General features: G+C 39.8%; 1 protein-coding gene across 1 annotated transcript in view; it reads right to left on the bottom strand.

Annotated features, from left to right (window-relative positions):
- The window catches only part of PKD1L1 (polycystin 1 like 1, transient receptor potential channel interacting), a 1345235-nt gene that overhangs the window by 1143498 nt on the left and 176162 nt on the right, over positions 1–25575 (bottom strand). The window contains exon 6 of the mRNA XM_044065604.1: positions 14084–14287. Within this exon, the coding sequence (XP_043921539.1) occupies positions 14084–14287 (204 nt within the window). The remainder of the gene's footprint in view (positions 1–14083; positions 14288–25575) is intronic.

Here is a 25575-nt window from a genome sequence, read left to right as displayed (position 1 = left end):
AAATGTATTTGTCCTTTAAGCATTGCTGTGTGCACATTCATCTGATGTTCTAGTACTCCTTGTAGCCCGTTGCTAGCTTTATCATGATTGCTGATTTATATGTTAGTGTTTCCTAGTCACTCTGCATCACAGTTGCAAATGCTGACGCATATCACATGACATCATGCTGCCATAATAGTTCAGGCAGATCACGTTTACTGTCTAAAGTGTAAAGGTAGCTATAGTTAAAATTATTTTCACATTAATGAGTTTAAATGTTCACACTATACAAATTATTGTATATATTGTAAATGTACAACTACAACCTTTTAAAGCCCACCACAGAGGTTTGTATTTGCCATGTACATTAACCTACATACAGATGGATGATTCAAAAGAGTCTGACTTTCACTTTATAACAAGTATAATGAGAAGATAAATCAGTATGTCCGAAGTAAAGCCTCTCTTTTATTGTAAACAATAAATATGCATTATATGCCGTTCAGTCCCCATGCACTGTGTTAGATAGCTAGTCTTTTGCAATTTGTTAAGCCAGACTCAAAACCTGGCTCATAGCAGAAAAACAGTTCCATACACATCAGAATGATAGATCTGGTATCTGTCTGTACACTGGAATGGATAGACTGGTTACCCAAGGCACCCTGTTATATAGCAACAACACTGATTTTTTTTTTTTTTTTTTACTATCTTGCTGTTTTCCCATCTCCCATGATGCACTGCTCCTAGCCAGCTCTCCAGCTCTAGTAAAGTCATCAACAAAGAGAAAATTTAGAAAAAAATGGGAATAATAATTATTCAAGAGAGGTGAAAATTTAGCACTCAGCAGCTAGTTTTAGGTCTCCTGTGCTCCTCTCGGTCCATCCAGATAGGACAATTTGTACAGGATATGTAGGACAGGTGTTTCCAGTGCATGGACAGGACCAACTACATCTATTTTTCTGGTAAAAGTATAACTTGCATGTTTAAGTTGGTTCTGTTCATACATTGAAAGAGGTGAACAGATTCCTCAGTAGACCTAGGGAGGAAACAGGGTAAGAAGCCTTTAAAAATTGAAGCACCAAAGAACACTGTGGACCTAGATGTAACATTGACATTGTAATGTTTAGCAAAGATATGTAAGGAAGACCATACAGCAGCTGCATAAATTTCATCTAAAGGTAGGATTCTGAGGAAACTCACTGAGGTATCTTGAACCCTGACAGTGTGTGCCCTGGGTTTGGAAGGAAGCAGCATATTGTAAAATGATTAGCGGAATATGACGTAGTAAGTTAAGTATTTGGAAAGTGAAAGTTTAGCTGCTGCCTGACCTTTCTTTAATTTCAAAAATGAAACAAATAACTTGTCTTTCCTGAATTCCTTTATTATTTTGAAGACAAAAATGTCAGCTGCCTATGCATGTCTAAGGAGTGTAATCTATAATTGGTCTTTGTGGTATAGCTCAGAAAGAAAAAATCAGCAGGTGTATACATTGATTTAAGTTAGATTGTGTTGTAACCTTGAGTTTGGTTCGAAGTGTGACCCTGTCTTTGTAAAACATAATGTAGGGGAATTTGGACAAAGGACTTTCAACTCTGAGATTTATCTAGCAGAAGTAACAGCCACCAGAAAAAGGATTATCTGCAAAAAGAAATCAAATTCAGCGAAGTTGGGAGGTTCACACTGGGGAAGAGTGAGTTTCTTCAATATGTAGCTTAAGTTACATGGAGGAGAAGTTTGTGTCAAGGTAAACCTGGAATGGAAAACTCTCTGCAAGACCTTGACGGGAGGATGAAACTGCAGCTAAATGAGCTTTGATGGAAGAATAATTGAATCTTGAGTTAAATAAACTGTAAAACAGAGTAAAATTTTAGAAACTGGAGATGAAAAGGGTATGTATCTCATTTGTTTGTCCATGTGGAGAACTTTGAACATGTCTTTGTAAATCTTTCTGGTTGAAGGTCTCTGAAATGCTATATGTAGCTGGAAGACTTGGAGTGGGACCCCAGAGTTCCTGGTCACAACTAAAAGTGGACAATCCAAACAGTTAATTGTAGAGACTGGATGTCTGAGTGTGGCTGGTCGAAGTGGTTCACTTCTCTGATGAGGCCAAAGCAGGGGAAACCAAACCTAGTGGGGACAAAATGCAGGTATGAGAATCATTTTTGTTTTCTCCAGAAATCTTGTAATGAATAAAACTAGGGGAAAGGTGTAAATGAGCCTAAGGAGCAAATCATGGGCAAATGCATTTCTTGGGTATGTCTCCTAGAGAAGGGTGCTGCATTTAGTGGTGGATGATGAGTCAAAGAGATTGCAACAAGGCTTCTGCCACCAGAGAAAAATGTTTAGGCGTGTTGGTCTGCTGACAAACCAATTGTGTAGAAGTAGTATTTGTCAGCACAACCTGTCCACAATCACACTGAATGCCCCTGGGATATGTATTATTACTAGAAAGGTATGTGAAGATATGGCCCACTCCCAAAGTCATCTCAATAGAGTTGGTAAGACCATGTTCTGCCTGCTTGTTGATGTATCATATCAACATGTTTTCTGAGTGAATGTACACCACACCTGGGTGCTGTAGGTCTTGAAATGTCTGCAAAGCAAGGAAGACTGCTCTCATCTCCAAAGCACTGATAAGCAGCTTGGTCTCTGCTGTTTCCTACATCCCTTGGACGGTCATATTCAAGAAATACCTCCCCAAGGAAACATCTGTGGTCAGACTGGCTGCTAGAAGAAATTGAACAAAGGTTTGTCCTGTACTAAGGTTTACTTTATTTCTTTACCAAGAGAGGTATTTCAAACAAGTCTTTAACAGCTTTATCATGGTCTTCCATGGGTTGGGATGCTTTACACTATTGCATTTTAGAGCTGCAGTAACTACAGAAGGATAAAATTGATCAGTCACAGCTTGAAGTTATGGGAAAGAGTAGTGTAAGCTAGGTTAAGAAGGGAGGTGATGATTAGTGATCAGCAGTATGGTTTCATGCCAGGAAAGAGCACTACAGATGCAATATTTGCTCTGAGAGTGTTGTTGGAGAAATACAGAGAAGGTCAGAAAGATTTTCATTGTGTCTTTGTGGACTTAGAGAAAGCATATGGCAGGGTGCCTAGAGAGGAGTTGTGGTATTGTATGAGGAAGTCGGGAGTGGCAGAGAAGTATGTAAGAGTGGTACAGGATATGTACAAGGGTAGTGTGACATTGGTGAGGACTGCAGTGGGAGTGACAGATATGTTTAAGGTGGAGGTGGGATTACATCAAGGATCAGCTCTGAGCCCTTTCTTATTTGCAGTAGTGATGGACAGGTTGACAGATGAGATTAGACAGGAAGCCCCGTGGACTATGATGTTTGCAGATGACATTGTGATATGTAGTGAGAGTAGGGACCAGGTTGAGGAGACCCTGGAGAGGTAGAGATATGCTCTATAGAGAAGAGGAATGAAGGTCAGCAGGGCTAAAATAGAATATATGTGTGTAAATGAGAGGGAGGGTAGAGGAATGGTGAGGCTGCAGGGAGTAGAGTTGGTAAAGGTGGATGAGTTTAAGTACTTGGGATCAACAGTTCAGAGTAATGGTGAATGTGGAAGAGAAGTGAAGAAGAGAGTACAGGCAGGGTGGAATGGGTGGAGAAGAGTGTCAGGAGTGATTTGTGACAGACGGGTACCAATAAGAGTGAATGGGAAGGTCTATGAGAGGGTAGTGAGACCAGCTATGTTATATGGGTTGGAGACGGTAGCACTGACGAAAAGGCAGGAGTCAGAACTGGATGTGGCAGAGCTAAAGATGTTAAGATTTGCACTGGGTGTAACTAGGATGGACAGGATTAGGAATCAGTATATTAGAGGGTCAGCTCAGGTTGGACAGTTTGGAGACAAAGCAAGAGAGGCAAGATTGCATTGGTTTGGACATGTGCTGAGGAGGGATGTTGGGTATATTGGGAAAAGGATGCTAAGGATGGAGCTGCCAGGTAAGAGGAAAAGAGGAAGGCCTAAGATAAGATTTATGGATGTGGTGAGAGAGGACATGCAGGCAGTTGGTGTGAAAGAGCATGATGCAGAGGACAGGAAGAAATGGAAACAGATGATCCACTGTGGCGACCCCTAATGGGAACAGCCAAAAGAAGATGATGATGAGTGTCCATTGAGAAATTTTTAAGTGGAATATGGCATGTGGGGCGGTTAGTATAGCAGTTACCATAATGCCACAAACCTAGATCTAAAGCTTCATCTAGTCTTGGGTCGTGGTACAGGTTCGATACAGCTTAAACTATTGGTATTGTGTCCAGAGATAAGATGTTATTCCATGTTCAACTGTCAGCTAACAAGGGTTAGAAATTGGAATGGTTCCAAATGGGACTTTATCAAGCTTATAGTGATCCCCAAGTATAGGTCCAAATAAAGTAAGTATTTTCTTGCAAGAATTAATCTCTCTTGGTTTGATTTCTTCAAGTCTTTTGGGTCTCTAATACCATGGCAGAAATGGACCCCACTCCTAAGTCAGAGTATGATTTAAGTTCATGAAATTTGCATTGTTTCAGTGTTTCATGCTCTTCTCAGTACCTGCTATGTGCCCAGAATTCCCTACTTCTGTAACTCTTATGGATTTACATGTACTGGTGGTGTATCAAAGTACAAAGTATGACTAAATTATTTTTTATTAAAATTGTTGCTCCTATTACAGTTGGAACTGTCTGGGTGTCTTTCTTCCACATTGCTCTAGTTTCTACTTGCAGATCCTGGGATTTTATGATTTTGTGTAACTCTCTCTGTACATAAGACACTGTATTCACTGGATGTGGCAATTTCAATGATCACTGCTACTTTCGTCTTTTTCATGGACTGCTATATCTGTTTAACTTGTATTTATTTTTGAACTGTTGCTAATAGGTGATCTCAAGTGATATAAACTGCATCATTCTCTACAATGCTTTGTGGTTCATGTTTCCAATGCTTCTCAGCTACTTCTATATTGTAGTGTTTGTACAATCCCCAGTTCAAACGTTTTTTTTTCATTATTGTGCTTACAGTATATAGGTCCTCTGCCATGAGTGGTTTACCATCAAAAGCACGACAGTAACATGCTTGACAGCCACCTCCTCTACCATCGTAGAAGCGACTGTCGAAATGTCGACGTTCATTAGTACATTGGTTTAGAAGGTTGTACACAGGCAGAGAGTTACATCATGTATATGAATGGGAGAGTTCCACCTTAAGGTCAACAGAATTTGTCGACTTGCTGCTTCGATCATTCAACCTACATCATATTCATGAGTCAATGTTATTTATTGTGGAAGTCACCATTCATGGACTTGATTTTTGTCCTTTTGATAGTAAACCGCCATTAGTATATCACACCTAGCAGACCTAGCAAAAAGAGGTATGACTGTTTCCAGTTCTTTTTTTGCAGAACCTGCATTTGCTTGTTTCTTCCACATGTTCGATGGACTTTGTAATCTACTATGCTAGGCCTCCATTGTTAGCCTTTCATCTTTTGGTTTCAATTCATTTCTCCTTAACCATTCCTGCATCAAATCTTGGTAAGCATGAGGTTGTTCCAGGAGATCTCTGTATTTACCACTATATTTATACATTTTCTAATCTTGTTTTCTTCTCATTTGATCCATTTCCTTAAATTCTTTCATTTGTTTTTGGCACATTCATTTGCTGTTTAAATTCTGTCTTCTTCTGGTTTGATTATCATTCCCACTTTACACCAAAACACTTCATCTAAACTAAGCAAGGCCTCATGTTTTAAAACTTCGCTATGTTAGGATCTGATGAGGACAGTAGATATGTATGCAGTCCCACAATTATAAATCTGTACATGTAATCCATTTAGAGGAGGCCCATGCCTCCTTGAGAGTGAGAAATATATAATCTTGGTATGCACTGTTTTTTGTGTATCACTTAATAAACATTATGCATTTTTCCTTGTTTTCCAGTCCAACTGATCCAGTACCTTTTGTGGCCAGTCAGTTATCCCAAAACTGTAAGTCAGAACGGGTAGTGCAAATTGATTTATAGCTTGGACTTCATTCCAAGATATCAAGGCAGTTTATTCACATTTGTTCATGTTTTATTGTTGAGCCTTCATTTATTCCCAAATATTAATACACTCCCTCTGTTCGAGTTCCTTTATATCACATTCCTGTCCAAGGCTGATATTTTCTTGGTGTTGTGGCTACTCTGTTTTAATTGTTTCTTTGGCGCATTTATCAAGAAGAAATGTCATTCTTGTATCATCTGAGAAAGTTTTAACCATTTGTAGTTGTGCTTTCAGCCCCTTATCTGGTGAACAATATAGTTTTATGTCATGAGATGTCTTCAGACAAGGTTGTTTACTGGGAGCCAAATTAGAACCATAGCCGAATCTTTTAAGTAAACAATTTAAGAGATTAAGGGCAAAACAAAACAGCAGTTGTGAAAGAAAATCAGCTTGGAATATCCCCTTTTGAATTGTTATCTCTGTGATACTTTGGCATTTGTCATGACTCAATTGCAAAATGGATTTCATGGTCACTGTAATGTAATTGATCAATGTAGGATGTTATACATCTGTAAGCATTCCTTTATCCAAAACGCTTTTTGTAATCTCTCCATGCAATTCTTAAATTCTTCCCTTTTTTACAACTCTCCATTATGACTTTAACAACAAATGATCCTTTGCTGCGTATGACTTTATTTTATTACCCTTTTGTTCTAGTGCCATGATTGAGTTTTCTTGTAAATGCATATAAGCTCTGTCTGCACCAATTCCAGTGTATAGTTTATACATTACCAGAAGGCAAGTTATTGGTCTATAGTTTTAGGACAGCTTGCAGGTTCACTTTTAAGGAAGAGTATCTTTTTTGCTGTTAACCAGGTTGGTGAATGTTCGGGGTATGCATATAAACAGTTCGTAGTCTGGTCTAAATCTTTGTATAAAATGTTAGTACTTTTAACCAGAAGTGTGGTACTGTGACTGAGCATGTGGTTTTCCAGTTAGGAGTGTTTGTTAATTTTGCCTTAATTTCTGTGGCTGTTACTTCATTCCATTTCATATTGTGTACATTAGAGCTCCTTACTGTTTATTTTAATTATCCTATTCATTCAGCATCTTTGTTATGTTTAATGGGAAGCATAAATACTGCTCCAAAATGTGACTTTTTCTTTGGTGGTATTTCTGTTTCTTTTGCTTGGTGTCCTGATTCTTTATAAAAATGTTTGGATCATTTTTGGAACATTCATGAATTGCTTGTTTTGAAATTAACTTTTTCTGCCTGTGCTGTCATGGATATTTTTAGTTTATTTTTGGCAATAGTATATGATAAATCTTGGTCTGTTTTGATACCATGCATTGTTTTTACTGTGTACTATTTTCACCACGTCTATCTTTCTAAGTATTTTTGATGATCTGTTCCTCTCTATATTCTTCTAAAAATGGTGCTTCTTGTCTTATTTGCTTTAAGGTTTTGCCTATTCACTGCTTCCATGGGGACATTTTACTTGCTCTCCTCTTTTGCATTGTTACTCTACGTATTGGTGGTGGTGTTTTAACCGTTATAATTTTAGCTGCAGAATAATATATTCTGTTATTTCTGTTATATCACATGAATTTCACTTAACAGTTCTGTTTACTGTGTTCATCTGATTTACCAATCTTCTTACCTTTTGGGTCTTACTTACTTTCTGTAATCTGCTTCTTTGTTCTATCTATCAAGGAAGTCTTCCCTTAAATCCTTTTGTTTTGTATTGAGATAATCTTTTGTTCTCTGTTTCCTGAGAGTAATCTACAGAAGGTTCCAAAAAATCCTTCTGTGGCATATTTTCTTCATATGCAACTGCTTCACCTGCAGCACCTTCATATAGGAATCCTTTGGCCCATCGATCCACATCATTACCTGTGTCAGAGTTGCCACTCTTTCCTGCTCCTTCCTTTAGTGTGCAACTTCAACTGGACTTTCTCAGTTATGGGTACGGTAATGAGCCAGTCATCTAGATAAGGGAACATATTTATTCCTAACATTCTCAGGTGAACAGTAACTGGAACCATGAATTTGGTAAATGCAGGCTGTGGTGAGACTAGTAGCTATAGCATTGTCTAGATCCAGACCTGCTGTTTCTGGAACTGTTTGTAGTGGTTTGTTTGTTTTGAGCACATTTTCCAGACCATCTTGGATTGGAAGGGCCTATCTGCACTTTTGTGAGAAAATTGTTTGATTGGCACCTGACTGGTAAGGGAAGGCGGTCTAGGGCTTGGAATAAGTATTCTCACTGGTCCTTTTGAATTTTGTTACAGGTTTTTTAAGTTTTAGCTTATGGTATTTAGGCCCTGCAAGTGAGCAGGTTTCTGCTTGTTTGTACTGAGGTGAACTGAGTTTGGCTACCAGCCACAACTCTGAGCTAAGATACCAGATGACTATAGGCTTCTGAGTTTCCAAAAAACATAAATTGCCCCCTTTTTGCATATTTATACTATTTACTGAACTTTTTTATTAGCTGACACCTACTTTTACACTGTATTTATTTATTTACTATGTACTAAACTACACTGTTATACTGCAATTGTCTGCTACGCTGTGCATGTAAAACTGAATTTTATTGCTGTTTTCACTGTTTAGCAAGCATTTTTGCTGTTCCCACTGTTTGCTAAGTATTTACTGGTATTTTTTCTCTGTTTTAAAACTATCTGTTCTGCCTGTTCTGGTTTTCCCTCCAAGCAGTACTTGATTAACCGATCTGTTAACTGTTTAAATCATTCTTTAGAGCCTCCTGGCTGATTTTCTGTTGTTTTAAATGTTGTTTCAGTGTCTCAGTGCTATTTTTCTGTTGTGTTAAATATTCACTAGTGTTTTCCACTGAAACTAGTGTAGCTAGTGACTGTAGCATTGTCCAGATCCAAGCCTGCTGCTTCTGGAACTGTTTGTAGTGGTTTGTTTTTGTTGTAAATTCAACAAGTTTTCCCTTAAAACCCAGGCAGAAATATCCATTTGCCAATCTCCTCTGTGATTGTTTCTGAAAAGCCACCCCTAGTGACAACAATCTTCAAACAAGCATTATGGACAGTTGGACTACCCTTATTTTTCCTGCCAACCTTGTTGACTTGGGTCTCTTGAGGCAGTATGGCAATTGTCCATAGACAACCCTCTGCTAATAACACAGTCTAGTACAAAGTTCAACAGATGTATTTACACCAAGAATCTAGAATCCATGCTCAGTCTCACTCAAAACAGTAACACAGAGAAGGTTGTCAACTCACCCACCACTACATATTCACATAGAACCACTACTCATACAAATACCACTACACATACACATAGTACAAATCAAACATGTAAATCCACATACATGAATGTTCTCTTGAAAAACTTTCCAAAACTCCAGAGAACTCCAAAAGACAAGTCTGCTGCAGGTAACACAGTCTCCACAGCACCCATGACACATATCAACACCAGTGTCTCACCCACCAAGCCCATAAGGCACAACACTCAAAAACCAAGTTTTCTCATCATTGGAGACTCAATAGTGAGACACATGGATGCCCCACTCACCAGGTTGGATAAGGAGAATGTCACAGTCAGTTGCCTGTCCGGTGCCAGGATTCTCCAAATCACACATCCACTCAGGTCTCTTAGCAACAAGTACCATTATGACTCTGTCATAGTTCATGTTGGTGTGAATGACCTGAGATGTACCTCATTGGATTATATGAAGAGAGACATGGTTGAGTTCTCTGAGTATGTGTGCCAGGCAGGTATGTCCCTAGCCTTGAGCAGCATACTATGTTCACCTAGAATGATGCCACAGTATAAACAAAACATGATTTATTTCAATAACTGGCTTAGTTTTTGGTGTCATTCCAAGGGAATCCAGTTCCTGTCTGTGTTGGAAGCCATGGTTGACAAATCTCGCTGTTTTGTCAGAGACGGTTTGCACCTGGCGCCCCTAGGCTTTTGGCTGCTGGCAAAGGCTCATGCCTTCCCCATAGTGCCTTTTTTTGGCAAGGTCTCGAAAACAACATTACATATGTGAAATTAACCAATCAGACCAAAATAAGGGTTATGCTGCTAAATGCTAGGAGCTTAAACCAAAAACTGCACTTCATGGAAGCACTTCTATCACTCAAAGAGATGTCTGTGCAGTCTCAGAAATGTGGTTTAAGGCCTCAGAGAGTACTCTGCCACAGCAAGGCTACAATGCCTTTCACACCTTTAGACAGCAAAATGAATGTGTGAAAACCAGAAGAGGCAGATAACCTCACTGACCCCCATTCAAGTCCCAATCAGTTATAGATCCCCCTCCATGGGTCATGACACCTATGAAGCCTGCTTAAGCAAACTGAAGACAATCCAAATTTTACCGAACACACCGGTTATGAGGCATTGCAATTATCCCATCATCAACTGGGAAACCTACTCTAGCCCAAACTCGCTAGTACAAAGGTTCCTTGACTTTGTGAATTCAAATGCCCTGGAGGAAATTGTCCATACCCTTACAAGAGGAACAAACATTTTAGATCTGGTCCTCACCAACATGTCAAACAGGTGCACTGCTGCAACTGTCGAACCTTCATTTGTTAAACCTGACTACAAATCAGTCAACTTCGAACAGACACTAACACCAGAACTCACAAAGGGTGAAATCTGACTAAAATACTTCACCAAGGCAAACTATGCTCTCCTAGATGAAGGTATAAATGCATTCCAAGCCCTACCCCAAGCTGAAAGTGGTAACTACGCCGAAGCTTACACTAAAGTCCTGTACAATCACTTGCATAAGTGTATAAACTCAGCTGCACCAGAGAGAATGAAAGCCAGAGCCCCAAGTAAAAATCAAGCGGCCATGGTGGACTTCCAGTATCAACAAACTCTACAATAAATGCAAAAAATTGCTGTCCAAGAAAACAAAGACAAAGACCCAACAATGAAAAAGCATCCTCCTAGCCTTAACAAGCAAATAAGACAACTTGTCAAATCCTTCAAGAGCTCCTTTGACAGGAACTTAGCCAGTACTGCCAAGGATAACCATAAGGCCTTTTCCAGCCATGTACATAACCTAAAGGGGTAGGACCCAAGCATGTGCAGAACTAGTTGCCAAAGGTATCACACACACATTGACCCCACAGAGATAGCAAACCTTCTAGTGGATGGATTTGGTGAAAATTTCACTCCCTTTAACCCTCCTAACTTACAACAAACTCTCTCCCAAACTTCCCCTCCACCTTACATATCTGAACAGCAGGTCCTCAAAGCCTTGTCCAAAGCAAAGAACATGGCCTCTATGGGACCAGGTGACATCCCAGGCTGTCTTCTAAACAAGCTAAAACATGAACTAGCATCACCACTAAGTACCCTTTTTAACCCTAGACTAGCCACAGGATTTGTTCCTGTGGAATGTAGAACAGTTACAGTTATTCCACTCCAAAAAGTGGCCTAGGAACAGACCCGGGGAATTACAGACCCATAAACCTGACCAGCCTCATCTGTAAGGCCATGGAATGTATCATTATGGACTTCATAAATAAAGACATAGGTGACCTCCAAACACTGGAACCTACCCAATTCAGGTTCGCAAAGGTCAGATCCTGCCTGTTAAATCTGATGGATTTCTTTGAAAGTATGACCAAGGACATTGATGATGGCAAATCTGTGCACACAGCATACCTCAACTTAGCAAAGGCTTTTGACACAATCCCACATTCAGGCATCACCGACAAACTTAGCAAACTGAATGTAAACCCCTTCATTGTAAGATGGGTTGGCAAATGGCTCACAAACTGGACACACACTATCAAAGTGGGTGACTGCACATCAACCAGCACACCTGTTACCAGCGGGGTGCCAGAGGGTTCATGCTGGACCCCCTACTGCTTGGTATATACTTTTCAAAAGTTCAGGTCAAAACTAAAGCACTGTGGCTGACAAAGTTTGCAGATGACTGCAAACTAGATGTAATCATTGAATCCCCAAGTGATGTCAGTATACTCCAGGATGGTCTCACACAGACCAACAACTGGTGTATTAGTCACAGTCTTAAACTGAATGCAAAGAAATGCATCATAATTCCCTTCTGCACAAAGAATGTTCCTTCACGCTATCAAATCAATAATAATACCCTAACTACAGAAGAAGTGGTAAGTGGCCTGGGATCACAGGTTGACCGCGACCTTAACTTCGACCACCACGTGTCTACCATTATAAGGAAAACCTGATTAGTAAAGGCATCACTTTGAGAGCAGAAGAAGTTATAACTCCCTATACTCAGCACTTATCAGGCCCATAACTGATTATAAAGCCTGATTCGGTATGTACTGTACTAAGCATCTACAGCAACTAGAGAGACCTCAGAGGTTTCTAACAATGATCAAGGGCTTCCAGCATGTGCCTTACACAAACCGACTAAAATCCCTGTCACTACACTCTGTATTGTATAGACTTCTTAGGGGAGACTTATGCCTGGCCTACAGAGCAACCCAAGACCCAAACCTAATGAACTTACTACATATTCGTAAATCAAATGGGTCTAGGGCTACCCATTCCAGGGAGTTAAATACACCCTATGACTTAAATAGGACATGATGGAGGGACAGATTTATCTCCCAGTGGCAACCAGTCTTTGGAACAGGCTATCAATTCATATAAAACAGAGCACCTCTATGATACTGCTCAAGGGGAACCTGGATGAGTGGATGGGGCACCATAAATTTTTACCAGGGATAGTGCCCACAACCCTCCTGGACATGGGCAGTCATCACTAAATGCAATCTTGGGTATTGACTAGTACCTCTATGGTATTACATTGGGTTACAACAGCTAGGCTTAAAATGACCTCTGGGTTGATAACCTAGTAATTTCCAATGATTCTATGATCTTATGAGACCAAAGGTTAGACCTCTGAATTGGTAATGAATGACTCCTAACTAAACATGAAGGAATCTCCTGGAAGGCTTGGCTAATTTGATATGCAGTTAAGCATCACTGAGATCCAAAGAGCATATCCAACCTCATGCTTATAAACATGGCAGGATGAACTGCACTCAGAGCATCCAGAAGGATTCTTTTTTTTACATATTGATTCAGACAACTGAGAACTAGAATCAGTCTGAGTCTTTTTGAGGACCAAGACGAATCTTCAGTAAAATCTGGATCCTCTCTGGTCTAGTGGGACCTTCTGCATGGTACTTTTTAAGAGAAGGTTTTTCACCTAATGCCGAGCTGCCCTCCTTAGATGGGGTGGCAATATAGGCAGGTGAGAGAGCACTTGTATGGTCATTTGTAAAAATTGCATTGTGTATCCCCTGGGTATGATCTGCCTGATCTATCTGGTGCAATCATCCTGCCATGCCAGCAGATGCAGAGAGAGGCATCCCCTGACAGCCTCCAAAGTAGGACAGTTAGGCAACTGTTCAGGGTTCATACTGCCTGGACTCAAGATAGGGACCAGGGAACCCTTGCTGATGTCATCCACCTCTGTTTTTTTACTACCAATGGCTGTTAGAGAAGCTCTCTCTACCCTAGGAAATGCTTTCAAATTGCTGCATCCTCCTGGATTTCTTGTTGCTCTAAAATGATCTTGGTTCAGCAGACAACTTCAACCAACAGCAATGATTATCTTGTTTGCCAGCTCAGACTGCTGCACCTTATCTTTTACTTTCTGTCCGAACACAAAGTTCATCTGCCATGGAATGTTATTAACTAAAAAATAATAAAAACACCTTGTGATGGTCACTGTTGATATGTTTAAAAATTGGGAAAACGTGACTGAATACTGATAATAATAAAATATGTATCTGACAAAAGTCATTGAAATATAATGTATTTTTAAAACCTATTTTATTACAGAGCAAAATTATATAATTAATATCAAAGGAATCATGCAGTTCTATTTTTTTCTGAGGGGACATACTCCAGAATAGGCTTATTAAAAATGCTGTTCTAGCTACTGGAGATGAAAAAATATATACAAATTTCAGTTTCTAGTCAGAATTTAGTGAAAATAAATATTTCATACACATCATTACACCTTTTAATGCAATTTTCTAAAGCTGTAAAATTTTAAAGACACACATCTATATGGACAGCGTTATTTTAAAACATACATCATTTTAATGATACATTTGTTACCATACCTTTCCAACAGCAGTGTAATTTCCATACTCCATTGAATAACCAGGAATGAGTATTGTTGGCTTTTTAGTATCGATGAGAGGTAGCTGCACTTTAGAGCCTCCAGAACCAAGAACTGTCCAGCTGTACAAGAGACCTTGGGAGATGTTGCACTCAATTGTAAATTCAAAGGTAATACCGAGATGAATGGGCTGGTATCGTCTCACCTGTATTATAATAATACATGACAAACCAAATTATGAGGTAACCAAAAGATTCTTTAGCTAAAAAGTGACATTATTATGCAAAAATTAATACTTGGAACATTTTAGACAGGAGACATTGCAAATCATAAAGGTGCATCAAAGCCAGCAATGGAATTTCATTCCTTAGGAAAGCACAGAATGAGATGGACTTCAAGCAGCTGTCATTTATGATGTAGATTAAATAGGTTTCTCTCTCACTATGCAAAAGTTCACCACCATGGTTTTGCTGCCTGAATTCATTTATCAAGACTCAACATACCATCAGATATAAAACATTTAGAAGCAACTACTGAAAATCAACCAAGTTATGATTCTATGTTTAAAGCAGCGAGTTCTGCTTTATAAGTTTATCATTTCCCTCACTGACTACAATATGGTAATTTCCTTACATCTCCTTATAAATAGCACCTTTCCGATGGTACTGGCATCAAAACTGTGCCAATTCACTATATATTAAATTAACTTGCAGAAAATGTTCAGCCTTTCATCCAATGATAGATTATAATATTTGCAACTAGAGTGGCCACTCCTGGGAGGTCTGTGGTCAGTCACATAATATCTGCAATTCAATAATTTCACTGTAAAAAGTTTTATTTACAGCTGTTAAGTCATTATCATTACATTATGTCTGAACATAGCTAGCACTAAAAATATTTGTTAACCTAAGTATAGGATCACAACTGACCAATCTCAGTCAACCTGGACATTAGTATATAATGTTTACTACAAAACGCAGACAAGCAAACAATCAACAAGTAATACCAATGTCAATGATGTTTTCAACACTCAACTTCTTGGAGCAAGAATCAAGGACAGGAACATCAAACGATAGACAAAGGTCCAGAATCAAGGACAGGAACATCAAACGATAGACAAAGGTCCAGAATCAAGGACAGGAACATCAAACGATAGACAAAGGTCCAGAATCAAGGACAGGAACATCAAATGATAGACAAAGGTCCAGAATCAAGGACAGGAACATCAAATGATAGACAAAGGTCCAGAATCAAGGACAGGAACATCAAATGATAGACAAAGGTCCAGAATCAAGGACAGGAACATCAAATGATAGACAAAGGCCCAGAATCAAGGACAGGAACATCAAATGATAGACAAAGGCCCAGAATCAAGGACAGGAACATCAAATGATAGACAAAGGTCCAGAATCAAGGACAGAAACATCAAATGATAGACAAAGGTCCAGAATCAAGGACAGGAACATCAAATGATAGACAAAGGCCCAGAATCAAGGACAGGAACATCAAATGATAGACAAAGGTCCAGAATCAAGGACAGAAACATCAAATGATAGACAAAGGCCCAGAATCAAGGACAGGAACATCAAATGATAGACAAAGGTCCAGAATCAAGGACAGGAACATCAAATGATAGACAAAGGTCCAGAATCAAGGACAGAAACATCAAACGATAGACAAAGGTCCAGAATCAAGGACAGGAACATCAAACGATAGACAAAGGTCCAGAATCAAGGACAGGAACATCAAATGATAGACAAAGGTCCAGAATCAAGGACAGGAACATCAAATGATAGACAAAGGTCCAGAATCAAGGACAGGAACATCAAATGATAGACAAAGGTCCAGAATCAAGGACAGGAACATCAAATGATAGACAAAGGCCCAGAATCAAGGACAGGAACATCAAATGATAGACAAAGGTCCAGAATCAAGGACAGAAACATCAAATGATAGACAAAGGTCCAGAATCAAGGACAGGAACATCAAATGATAGACAAAGGCCCAGAATCAAGGACAGGAACATCAAATGATAGACAAAGGTCCAGAATCAAGGACAGGAACATCAAATGATAGACAAAGGTCCAGAATCAAGGACAGGAACATCAAATGATAGACAAAGGTCCAGAATCAAGGACAGGGACATCAAATGATAGACAAAGGCCCAGAATCAAGGACAGGAACATCAATTGATAGACAAAGGCCCAGAATCAAGGACAGGAACATCAAATGATAGACAAAGGTCCAGAATCAAGGACAGGAACATCAAATGATAGACAAAGGTCCAGAATCAAGGACAGAAACATCAAATGATAGACAAAGGTCCAGAATCAAGGACAGGAACATCAAATGATAGACAAAGGCCCAGAATCAAGGACAGGAACATCAAATGATAGACAAAGGTCCAGAATCAAGGACAGAAACATCAAATGATAGACAAAGGTCCAGAATCAAGGACAGGAACATCAAATGATAGACAAAGGTCCAGAATAAAGGACAGGAACATCAAATGATAGACAAAGGTCCAGAATAAAGGACAGGAACATCAAATGATAGACAAAGGTCCAGAATCAAGGACAGGAACATCAAATGATAGACAAAGGCCCAGAATCAAGGACAGGAACATCAAATGATAGACAAAGGCCCAGAATCAAGGACAGGAACATCAAATGATAGACAAAGGCCCAGAATCAATGACAGGAACATCAAATGATAGACAAAGGTCCAGAATCAAGGACAGGAACATCAAACGATAGACAAAGGTCCAGAATCAAGGACAGGAACATCAAACGATAGACAAAGGTCCAGAATCAAGGACAGGAACATCAAATGATAGACAAAGGTCCAGAATCAAGGACAGACATCAAATGAATCAAATGATAGACAGTCCAGAATCAAGGACAGAAACATCAAATGATAGACAAAGGCCCAGAATCAAGGACAGCAACATCAAATGATAGACAAAGGCCCAGAATCAAGGACAGGAACATCAAATGATAGACAAAGGCCCAGAATCAAGGACAGGAACATCAAATGATAGACAAAGGCCCAGAATCAAGGACAGGAACATCAAATGATAGACAAAGGTCCAGAATCAAGGACAGAAACATCAAATGATAGACAAAGGTCCAGAATCAAGGACAGGAACATCAAATGATAGACAAAGGTCCAGAATCAAGGACAGGAACATCAAATGATAGACAAAGGTCCAGAATCAAGGACAGGAACATCAAATGATAGACAAAGGTCCAGAATCAAGGACAGGAACATCAAATGATAGACAAAGGTCCAGAATCAAGGACAGGAACATCAAATGATAGACAAAGGTCCAGAATCAAGGACAGGAACATCAAATGATAGACAAAGGTCCAGAATCAAGGACAGGAACATCAAATGATAGACAAAGGTCCAGAATCAAGGACAGGAACATCAAATGATAGACAAAGGTCCAGAATCAAGGACAGGAACATCAAATGATAGACAAAGGTCCAGAATCAAGGACAGAAACATCAAATGATAGACAAAGGTCCAGAATCAAGGACAGGAACATCAAATGATAGACAAAGGTCCAGAATCAAGGACAGGAACATCAAATGATAGACAAAGGTCCAGAATCAAGGACAGGAACATCAAATGATAGACAAAGGTCCAGAATCAAGGACAGGCACATCAAATGATAGACAAAGGTCCAGAATCAAGGACAGGAACATCAAATGATAGCCAAAGGTCCAGAATCAAGGACAGGAACATCAAATGATAGACAAGGTCCAGAATCAAGGACAGGAACATCAAATGATAGACAAAGGTCCAGAATCAAGGACAGGAACATCAAATGATAGACAAAGGTCCAGAATCAAGGACAGAAACATCAAATGATAGACAAAGGTCCAGAATCAAGGACAGGAACATCAAATGATAGACAAAGGCCCAGAATCAAGGACAGGAACATCAAATGATAGACAAAGGCCCAGAATCAAGGACAGGAACATCAAATGATAGACAAAGGTCCAGAATCAAGGACAGGAACATCAAATGATAGACAAAGGTCCAGAATCAAGGACAGAAACATCAAATGATAGACAAAGGTCCAGAATCAAGGACAGGAACATCAAATGATAGACAAAGGTCCAGAATCAAGGACAGGAACATCAAATGATAGACAAAGGTCCAGAATCAAGGACAGGAACATCAAATGATAGACAAAGGTCCAGAATCAAGGACAGGAACATCAAATGATAGACAAAGGTCCAGAATAAAGGACAGGAACATCAAATGATAGACAAAGGTCCAGAATCAAGGACAGGAACATCAAATGATAGACAAAGGTCCAGAATCAAGGACAGGAACATCAAATGATAGACAAAGGCCCAGAATCAAGGACAGGAACATCAAATGATAGACAAAGGCCCAGAATCAAGGACAGGAACATCAAATGATAGACAAAGGTCCAGAATCAAGGACAGGAACATCAAATGATAGACAAAGGTCCAGAATCAAGGACAGGAACATCAAACGATAGACAAAGGTCCAGAATCAAGGACAGGAACATCAAATGATAGACAAAGGTCCAGAATCAAGGACAGGAACATCAAATGATAGACAAAGGTCCAGAATCAAGGACAGGAACATCAAATGATAGACAAAGGCCCAGAATCAAGGACAGGAACATCAAATGATAGACAAAGGCCCAGAATCAAGGACAGGAACATCAAATGATAGACAAAGGCCCAGAATCAAGGACAGGAACATCAAATGATAGACAAAGGTCCAGAATCAAGGACAGAAACATCAAATGATAGACAAAGGTCCAGAATCAAGGACAGGAACATCAAATGATAGACAAAGGCCCAGAATCAAGGACAGGAACATCAAATGATAGACAAAGGTCCAGAATCAAGGACAGAAACATCAAATGATAGACAAAGGTCCAGAATCAAGGACAGGAACATCAAATGATAGACAAAGGTCCAGAATCAAGGACAGGAACATCAAATGATAGACAAAGGTCCAGAATCAAGGACAGGAACATCAAATGATAGACAAAGGTCCAGAATCAAGGACAGGAACATCAAATGATAGACAAAGGCCCAGAATCAAGGACAGGAACATCAAATGATAGACAAAGGCCCAGAATCAAGGACAGGAACATCAAATGACAGACAAAGGTCCAGAATCAAGGACAGAAACATCAAACGATAGACAAAGGTCCAGAATCAAGGACAGGAACATCAAACGATAGACAAAGGTCCAGAATCAAGGACAGGAACATCAAATGATAGACAAAGGTCCAGAATCAAGGACAGGAACATCAAATGATAGACAAAGGTCCAGAATCAAGGACAGGAACATCAAATGATAGACAAAGGTCCAGAATCAAGGACAGGAACATCAAATGATAGACAAAGGTCCAGAATCAAGGACAGGAACATCAAATGATAGACAAAGGCCCAGAATCAAGGACAGGAACATCAAATGATAGACAAAGGCCCAGAATCAAGGACAGGAACATCAAATGATAGACAAAGGTCCAGAATCAAGGACAGAAACATCAAATGATAGACAAAGGTCCAGAAACTAGGACAGGAACATCAAATGATAGACAAAGGCCCAGAATCAAGGACAGGAACATCAAATGATAGACAAAGGTCCAGAATCTAGGACAGGAACATCAAATGATAGACAAAGGTCCAGAATCAAGGACAGGAACATCAAATGATAGACAAAGGTCCAGAATCAAGGACAGAAACATCAAATGATAGACAAAGGTCCAGAATCAAGGACAGGAACATCAAATGATAGACAAAGGTCCAGAATCAAGGACAGGAACATCAAACGATAGACAAAGGTCCAGAATCAAGGACAGGAACATCAAATGATAGACAAAGGCCCAGAATCAAGGACAGGAACATCAAATGATAGACAAAGGTCCAGAATCAAGGACAGGAACATCAAATGATAGACAAATGTCCAGAATCAAGGACAGGAACATCAAATGATAGACAAATGCCCAGAATCAAGGACAGGAACATCAAATGATAGACAAAGGCCCAGAATCAAGGACAGGAACATCAAATGATAGACAAAGGTCCAGAATCAAGGACAGGAACATCAAATGATAGACAAAGGCCCAGAATCAAGGACAGGAACATCAAATGATAGATAAAGGTCCAGAATCAAGGACAGGAACATCAAATGATAGACAAAGGTCCAGAATCAAGGACAGGAACATCAAATGATAGACAAAGGTCCAGAATCAAGGACAGGAACATCAAACGATAGACAAAGGTCCAGAATCAAGGACAGGAACATCAAATGATAGACAAAGGTCCAGAATCAAGGACAGGAACATCAAATGATAGACAAAGGTCCAGAATCAAGGACAGGAACATCAAATGATAGACAAAGGTCCAGAATCAAGGACAGGAACATCAAACGATAGACAAAGGTCCAGAATCAAAGACAGGAACATCAAATGATAGACAAAGGTCCAGAATCAAGGACAGGAACATCAAATGATAGACAAAGGTCCAGAATCAAGGACAGGAACATCAAATGATAGACAAAGGTCCAGAATCAAGGACAGGAACATCAAATGATAGACAAAGGTCCAGAATCAAGGACAGGAACATCAAACGATAGACAAAGGTCCAGAATCAAGGACAGGAACATCAAATGATAGACAAAGGCCCAGAATCAAGGACAGGAACATCAAATGATAGACAAAAGTCCAGAATCAAGGACAGGAACATCAAATGATAGACAAAGGTCCAGAATCAAGGACAGGAACATCAAATGATAGACAAAGGTCCAGAATCAAGGACAGGAACATCAAATGATAGACAAAGGCCCAGAATCAAGGACAGGAACATCAAATGATAGACAAAGGTCCAGAATCAAGGACAGGAACATCAAATGATAGACAAATGTCCAGAATCAAGGACAGGAACATCAAATGATAGACAAAGGCCCAGAATCAAGGACAGGAACATCAAATGATAGACAAAGGCCCAGAATCAAGGACAGGAACATCAAATGATAGACAAAGGTCCAGAATCAAGGACAGGAACATCAAATGATAGACAAAGGCCCAGAATCAAGGACAGGAACATCAAATGATAGACAAAGGTCCAGAATCAAGGACAGGAACATCAAATGATAGACAAAGGTCCAGAATCAAGGACAGGAACATCAATTGATAGACAAAGGTCCAGAATCAAGGACAGGAACATCAAACGATAGACAAAGGTCCAGAATCAAGGACAGGAACATCAAATGATAGACAAAGGTCCAGAATCAAGGACAGGAACATCAAATGATAGACAAAGGTCCAGAATCAAGGACAGGAACATCAAATGATAGACAAAGGTCCAGAATCAAGGACAGGAACATCAAAAAATAGACAAAGGTCCAGAATCAAGGACAGGAACATCAAATAATAGACAAAGGTCCAGAATCAAGGACAGAAACATCAAACGATAGACAAAGGCCCAGAATCAAGGACAGGAACATCAAATGATAGACAAAGGTCCAGAATCAAGGACAGGAACATCAAACGATAGACAAAGGTCCAGAATCAAGGACAGGAACATCAAATGATAGACAAAGGTCCAGAATCAAGGACAGGAACATCAAATGATAGACAAAGGTCCAGAATCAAGGACAGGAACATCAAATGATAGACAAAGGTCCAGAATCAAGGACAGGAACATCAAATGATAGACAAAGGTCCAGAATCAAGGACAGGAACATCAAATGATAGACAAAGGCCCAGAATCAAGGACAGGAACATCAAATGATAGACAAAGGTCCAGAATCAAGGACAGAAACATCAAATGATAGACAAAGGGCCAGAATCAAGGACAGAAACATCAAATGATAGACAAACGTCCAAAATCAAGGACAGGAACATCAAATGATAGACAAAGGTCCAGAATCAAGGACAGAAACATCAAATGATAGACAAAGGTCCAAAATCAAGGACAGGAACATCAAACGATAGACAAAGGTCCAGAATCAGGCTCACTTTCTAAAATATTGATGTTACACATTTAGAAAATTATAAACTTTCGATCACTTTGCAAAACTTTGCCACCATATTTTTGCTGTAATTTAGCAAGACCAACATATTATTGATGCAAAATGCTTAGACATAACTACTTAAAATCAATGAAGCTGTGGTTCTATGTTTAAAGATGTGCGTGCTGCCTCATAAGTTTACTATTTTCTCTCACTGCCTACAATACAGTTGCAGAATGCACATGTTAGGGTTATGAAACCTGACAAGGGGGAGGGTTGTTTTTTATGGAAACAACTGATTACAACAACAGGATGGAACAACTGCTTTTGACTGAAACATATACTAAAATCTCACTCAACGAATTTAATACGGCTTACAGGCGATAAGTTGTACATTAACAATCTATTTATAGAAGCTAAAATCAATGTAATGTTGTATAACTATTTTTATATGCCAGCACCAAGGACCCCTAGTTTGTTCAGAATCCCAAACGTCCATAAAAACATGGCCAACCCACCCATGAGACCTCTGGCAGATGCCAGGAATTCTATAACGTACCCATGTGCTAAATATGTGGACTCTATTTAAAAAGGTACATTAGTCAGGAACCACAGATTTGTAAGGACTCATGGACCTTCCTGAAAAGAATTAATGATTTAACCTTTGAAGAGAATTACAACTTCCTCACAGTAGATGTGAAGGACTTATACACTTCAATTCCCCATTTGGAAGGAATAGAGTGGGTTTCAAGAAAGATGAGACTAAGGGGTACAACTCTTAATGAAATACATCTAGTTGAGGAGCTACTAGATATAATACTAACAAACAACTACATTACATTTGAGGAAGAATACGTTTTACAGAAAGTAGGGGTGGCCATGGATTCACCTTGTGGGGCCACTTTTGGAAATTTAGTAATGGCCCACTTGGAATTAGAGTACATCAGTAAGAATAGTCAAATTTATAACCAAATATTTTTTACACAAGATTTTTGGATATTTTCTTGATCATCAAAGGTGACAGAATTACAGCTGAAGAACTGGTTAATTATTTTAACAGCACTACCAGCTTTCTCCATTTTACATATAATTTCCATACTGAAAAAAAAATGGCTTACTTAGACATAGAACTGGAAAAAGATAGAAACCTAAAAAGATACACAGCAAAGATTTATAGGAAAGCAACTTATTCATATGCCTTCCTACATTTTTCCAGTTCACATCCTTTCCATCAGAAGAAATCAGTCATCAAGGGCCAACTAGCCAAAATAGCACAAAATATACTGAACCTGCTGATATTGCCAACATCCTGGCAGATAGATTTAGTGCAAACCACCCCCCTCTCACCCCCAAAAGGGCCTACAACAATACCGGAAAGGTGTGGTGTCCCGGAAATCACAGACGCACAGGTGAAAATAGCCCTTTCAAAAACAAAAAACACAGCATCAGTGGGGCCAGATGGTGTCCCAGGCTGCGTCTTGCTTGAACTACAGAACAAGCTAACTCCCACCTAAACACGCTGTTCAATCTCAGCCTCTTCACAGGCTACATGCCCATAGAATGGCGCACAGCAACGGTTATTCCACTCCAAAAAGGAGGGGTCACAACTGACCCTGATAACTATTGACCCATAAGCTTGACTAGCCTGGTCTGCAAAGCTATGGAGCGCATCATCATGGAACTCATTAACAAAGACATTAGGAACCTCCAAACATTTGACCTGACCCAGTTTGGCTTTGTTAAGGGCAGATCATGCCTACTAAACCTGGTTGACTTCTTCGAGACAGTCACCAAGGCCATAGACAAGAGAAAGGTTGTTCACACAGCCTACCTTGACCTCACCAAGGCTTTCAACACCATTCCCCACTCGGGTATTACAGGAAAAACTCACCAGCCTGAACATAAACCCCTACGTCACGAGATGGGTTGCCAAATGGCTTACAGACAGAATTCCCATGGTAAGAATAGCAGGCTCCAGGTCCGACTCTAAACCAGTCACAAGTGGTGTTCCGCAAGGCTCAGTCCTGGGACCTCTACTGTTTGGCATATACTTCTCAGAAGTACAGGCAAACACAGGAGGACTATGGCTAACCAAGTTCACTGATGACTGCAAACTGGGAGCCATAACTGACTCTCCGACTGGCATGGACATCCTCCAAAAGGGCATTACTGAGATGGACACCTGGTGTCAAAGTCATGACCTCAAGTTAAATACCAAAAAATTCAAAGTCATTCCATTTGGGAAAAACAAAATGCCCATGAACTACCACATAGGTGGCAGCCCCCTTAATACAGAAGAGGTAATAAGAGATCTGGGGACCCAGGTAGATAGTAATCTCTCCTTTGACAATCATATTGCCAAAGTAGTTAGGAAATCCTTCTATGTGGCCCATCTAATTACTAAAGGGTTCACATCTAGAAATAAAGAGGTTATAGTGTCCCTCTACTCGTCACTCATCAGACCCATCATAGAGTACAATGCCCCCTTTGGGATGTACCTCACAAGACACTTCCAACAGCTGGAGAGACCACAAAAGTACCTCACCAAGAGGATTACTGGCCTCAAGCATATGTCCTATGCAGCCCAACTGAAAAAACTCTGGCTGAACTCAGTGGCATATCGCTTACTCAGAGGTGATCTCTGCCTGACTTACAAAGCCATGTCCAACTCAGAATTAATGGACATGCTCCACCGAATGAAATCCAAGTCACTGCGAGCCACGCATAGAACATGCTGAAGGGATAGAATCCTGTCACAGAGACTCCCCATGCTTTGGAGCAAAATTCCAAACTACATTAAGCAGAGCCCCTCACTAACACTCTTCAAGAGAAACCTTGACGAGTGGATGGGTAACAGAAAATACACCCCTGGGATCACTTCAATGGCTCTGCTTGACAGAGGATCAGTTAATTAATCAATGGGGTGGCAAAAGCTGACACACTCTGGCTAGGCTTACAAATGTCCTTAGGCAGTACATACCTATAAACCTATGAACCTATGAACTAGTGAGGGCTGAAAGGATGGTCACTTTAGAGAAAGATTTTTTTTTATTTGAATGTGAAGTTTTAAGGAAAATGTTCTTTAAAAGAGGCTATCCAGATTCTCTGATCTTAGACATACAAGATGAGGTGAAGACCAAGAGAAACAGGGAAGTGTACCAACCACTTCTTAATAGCGAACTACCTGAAATAACATTAGAGCCCAATTAAGAGGAACCCTAGGAGAGGAGTTTATAAACTGAAACTATTTTTTCTAATAACTGCACGGTCAGTTTTATAACACCATTCAGCATGCATGCATACAGTATAAAGGAAATCCTATGCAAAAACTGGTCCCTAATAATGGGTGAACCCCAATTTTGTACAAAAATAGGTGAACACCCACAGGTAATCTTTAAAAGAGGTCACAATTTAAAAAGCCTACTGGAGCACAAGAAAAGGACAATTACTAAGCTAGAAGGGATGTTCAGATGTGAG

Source organism: Protopterus annectens, chromosome 3.part0 (genome assembly GCF_019279795.1).
Source record: "Protopterus annectens isolate FY-2018-M chromosome 3.part0, PAN1.0, whole genome shotgun sequence".
Taxonomy (NCBI): Eukaryota; Metazoa; Chordata; order Ceratodontiformes; family Protopteridae; genus Protopterus; species Protopterus annectens.
Note: the sequence above shows the minus strand (reverse complement) of the source record. Positions and strands in the feature narration are given on the sequence as shown.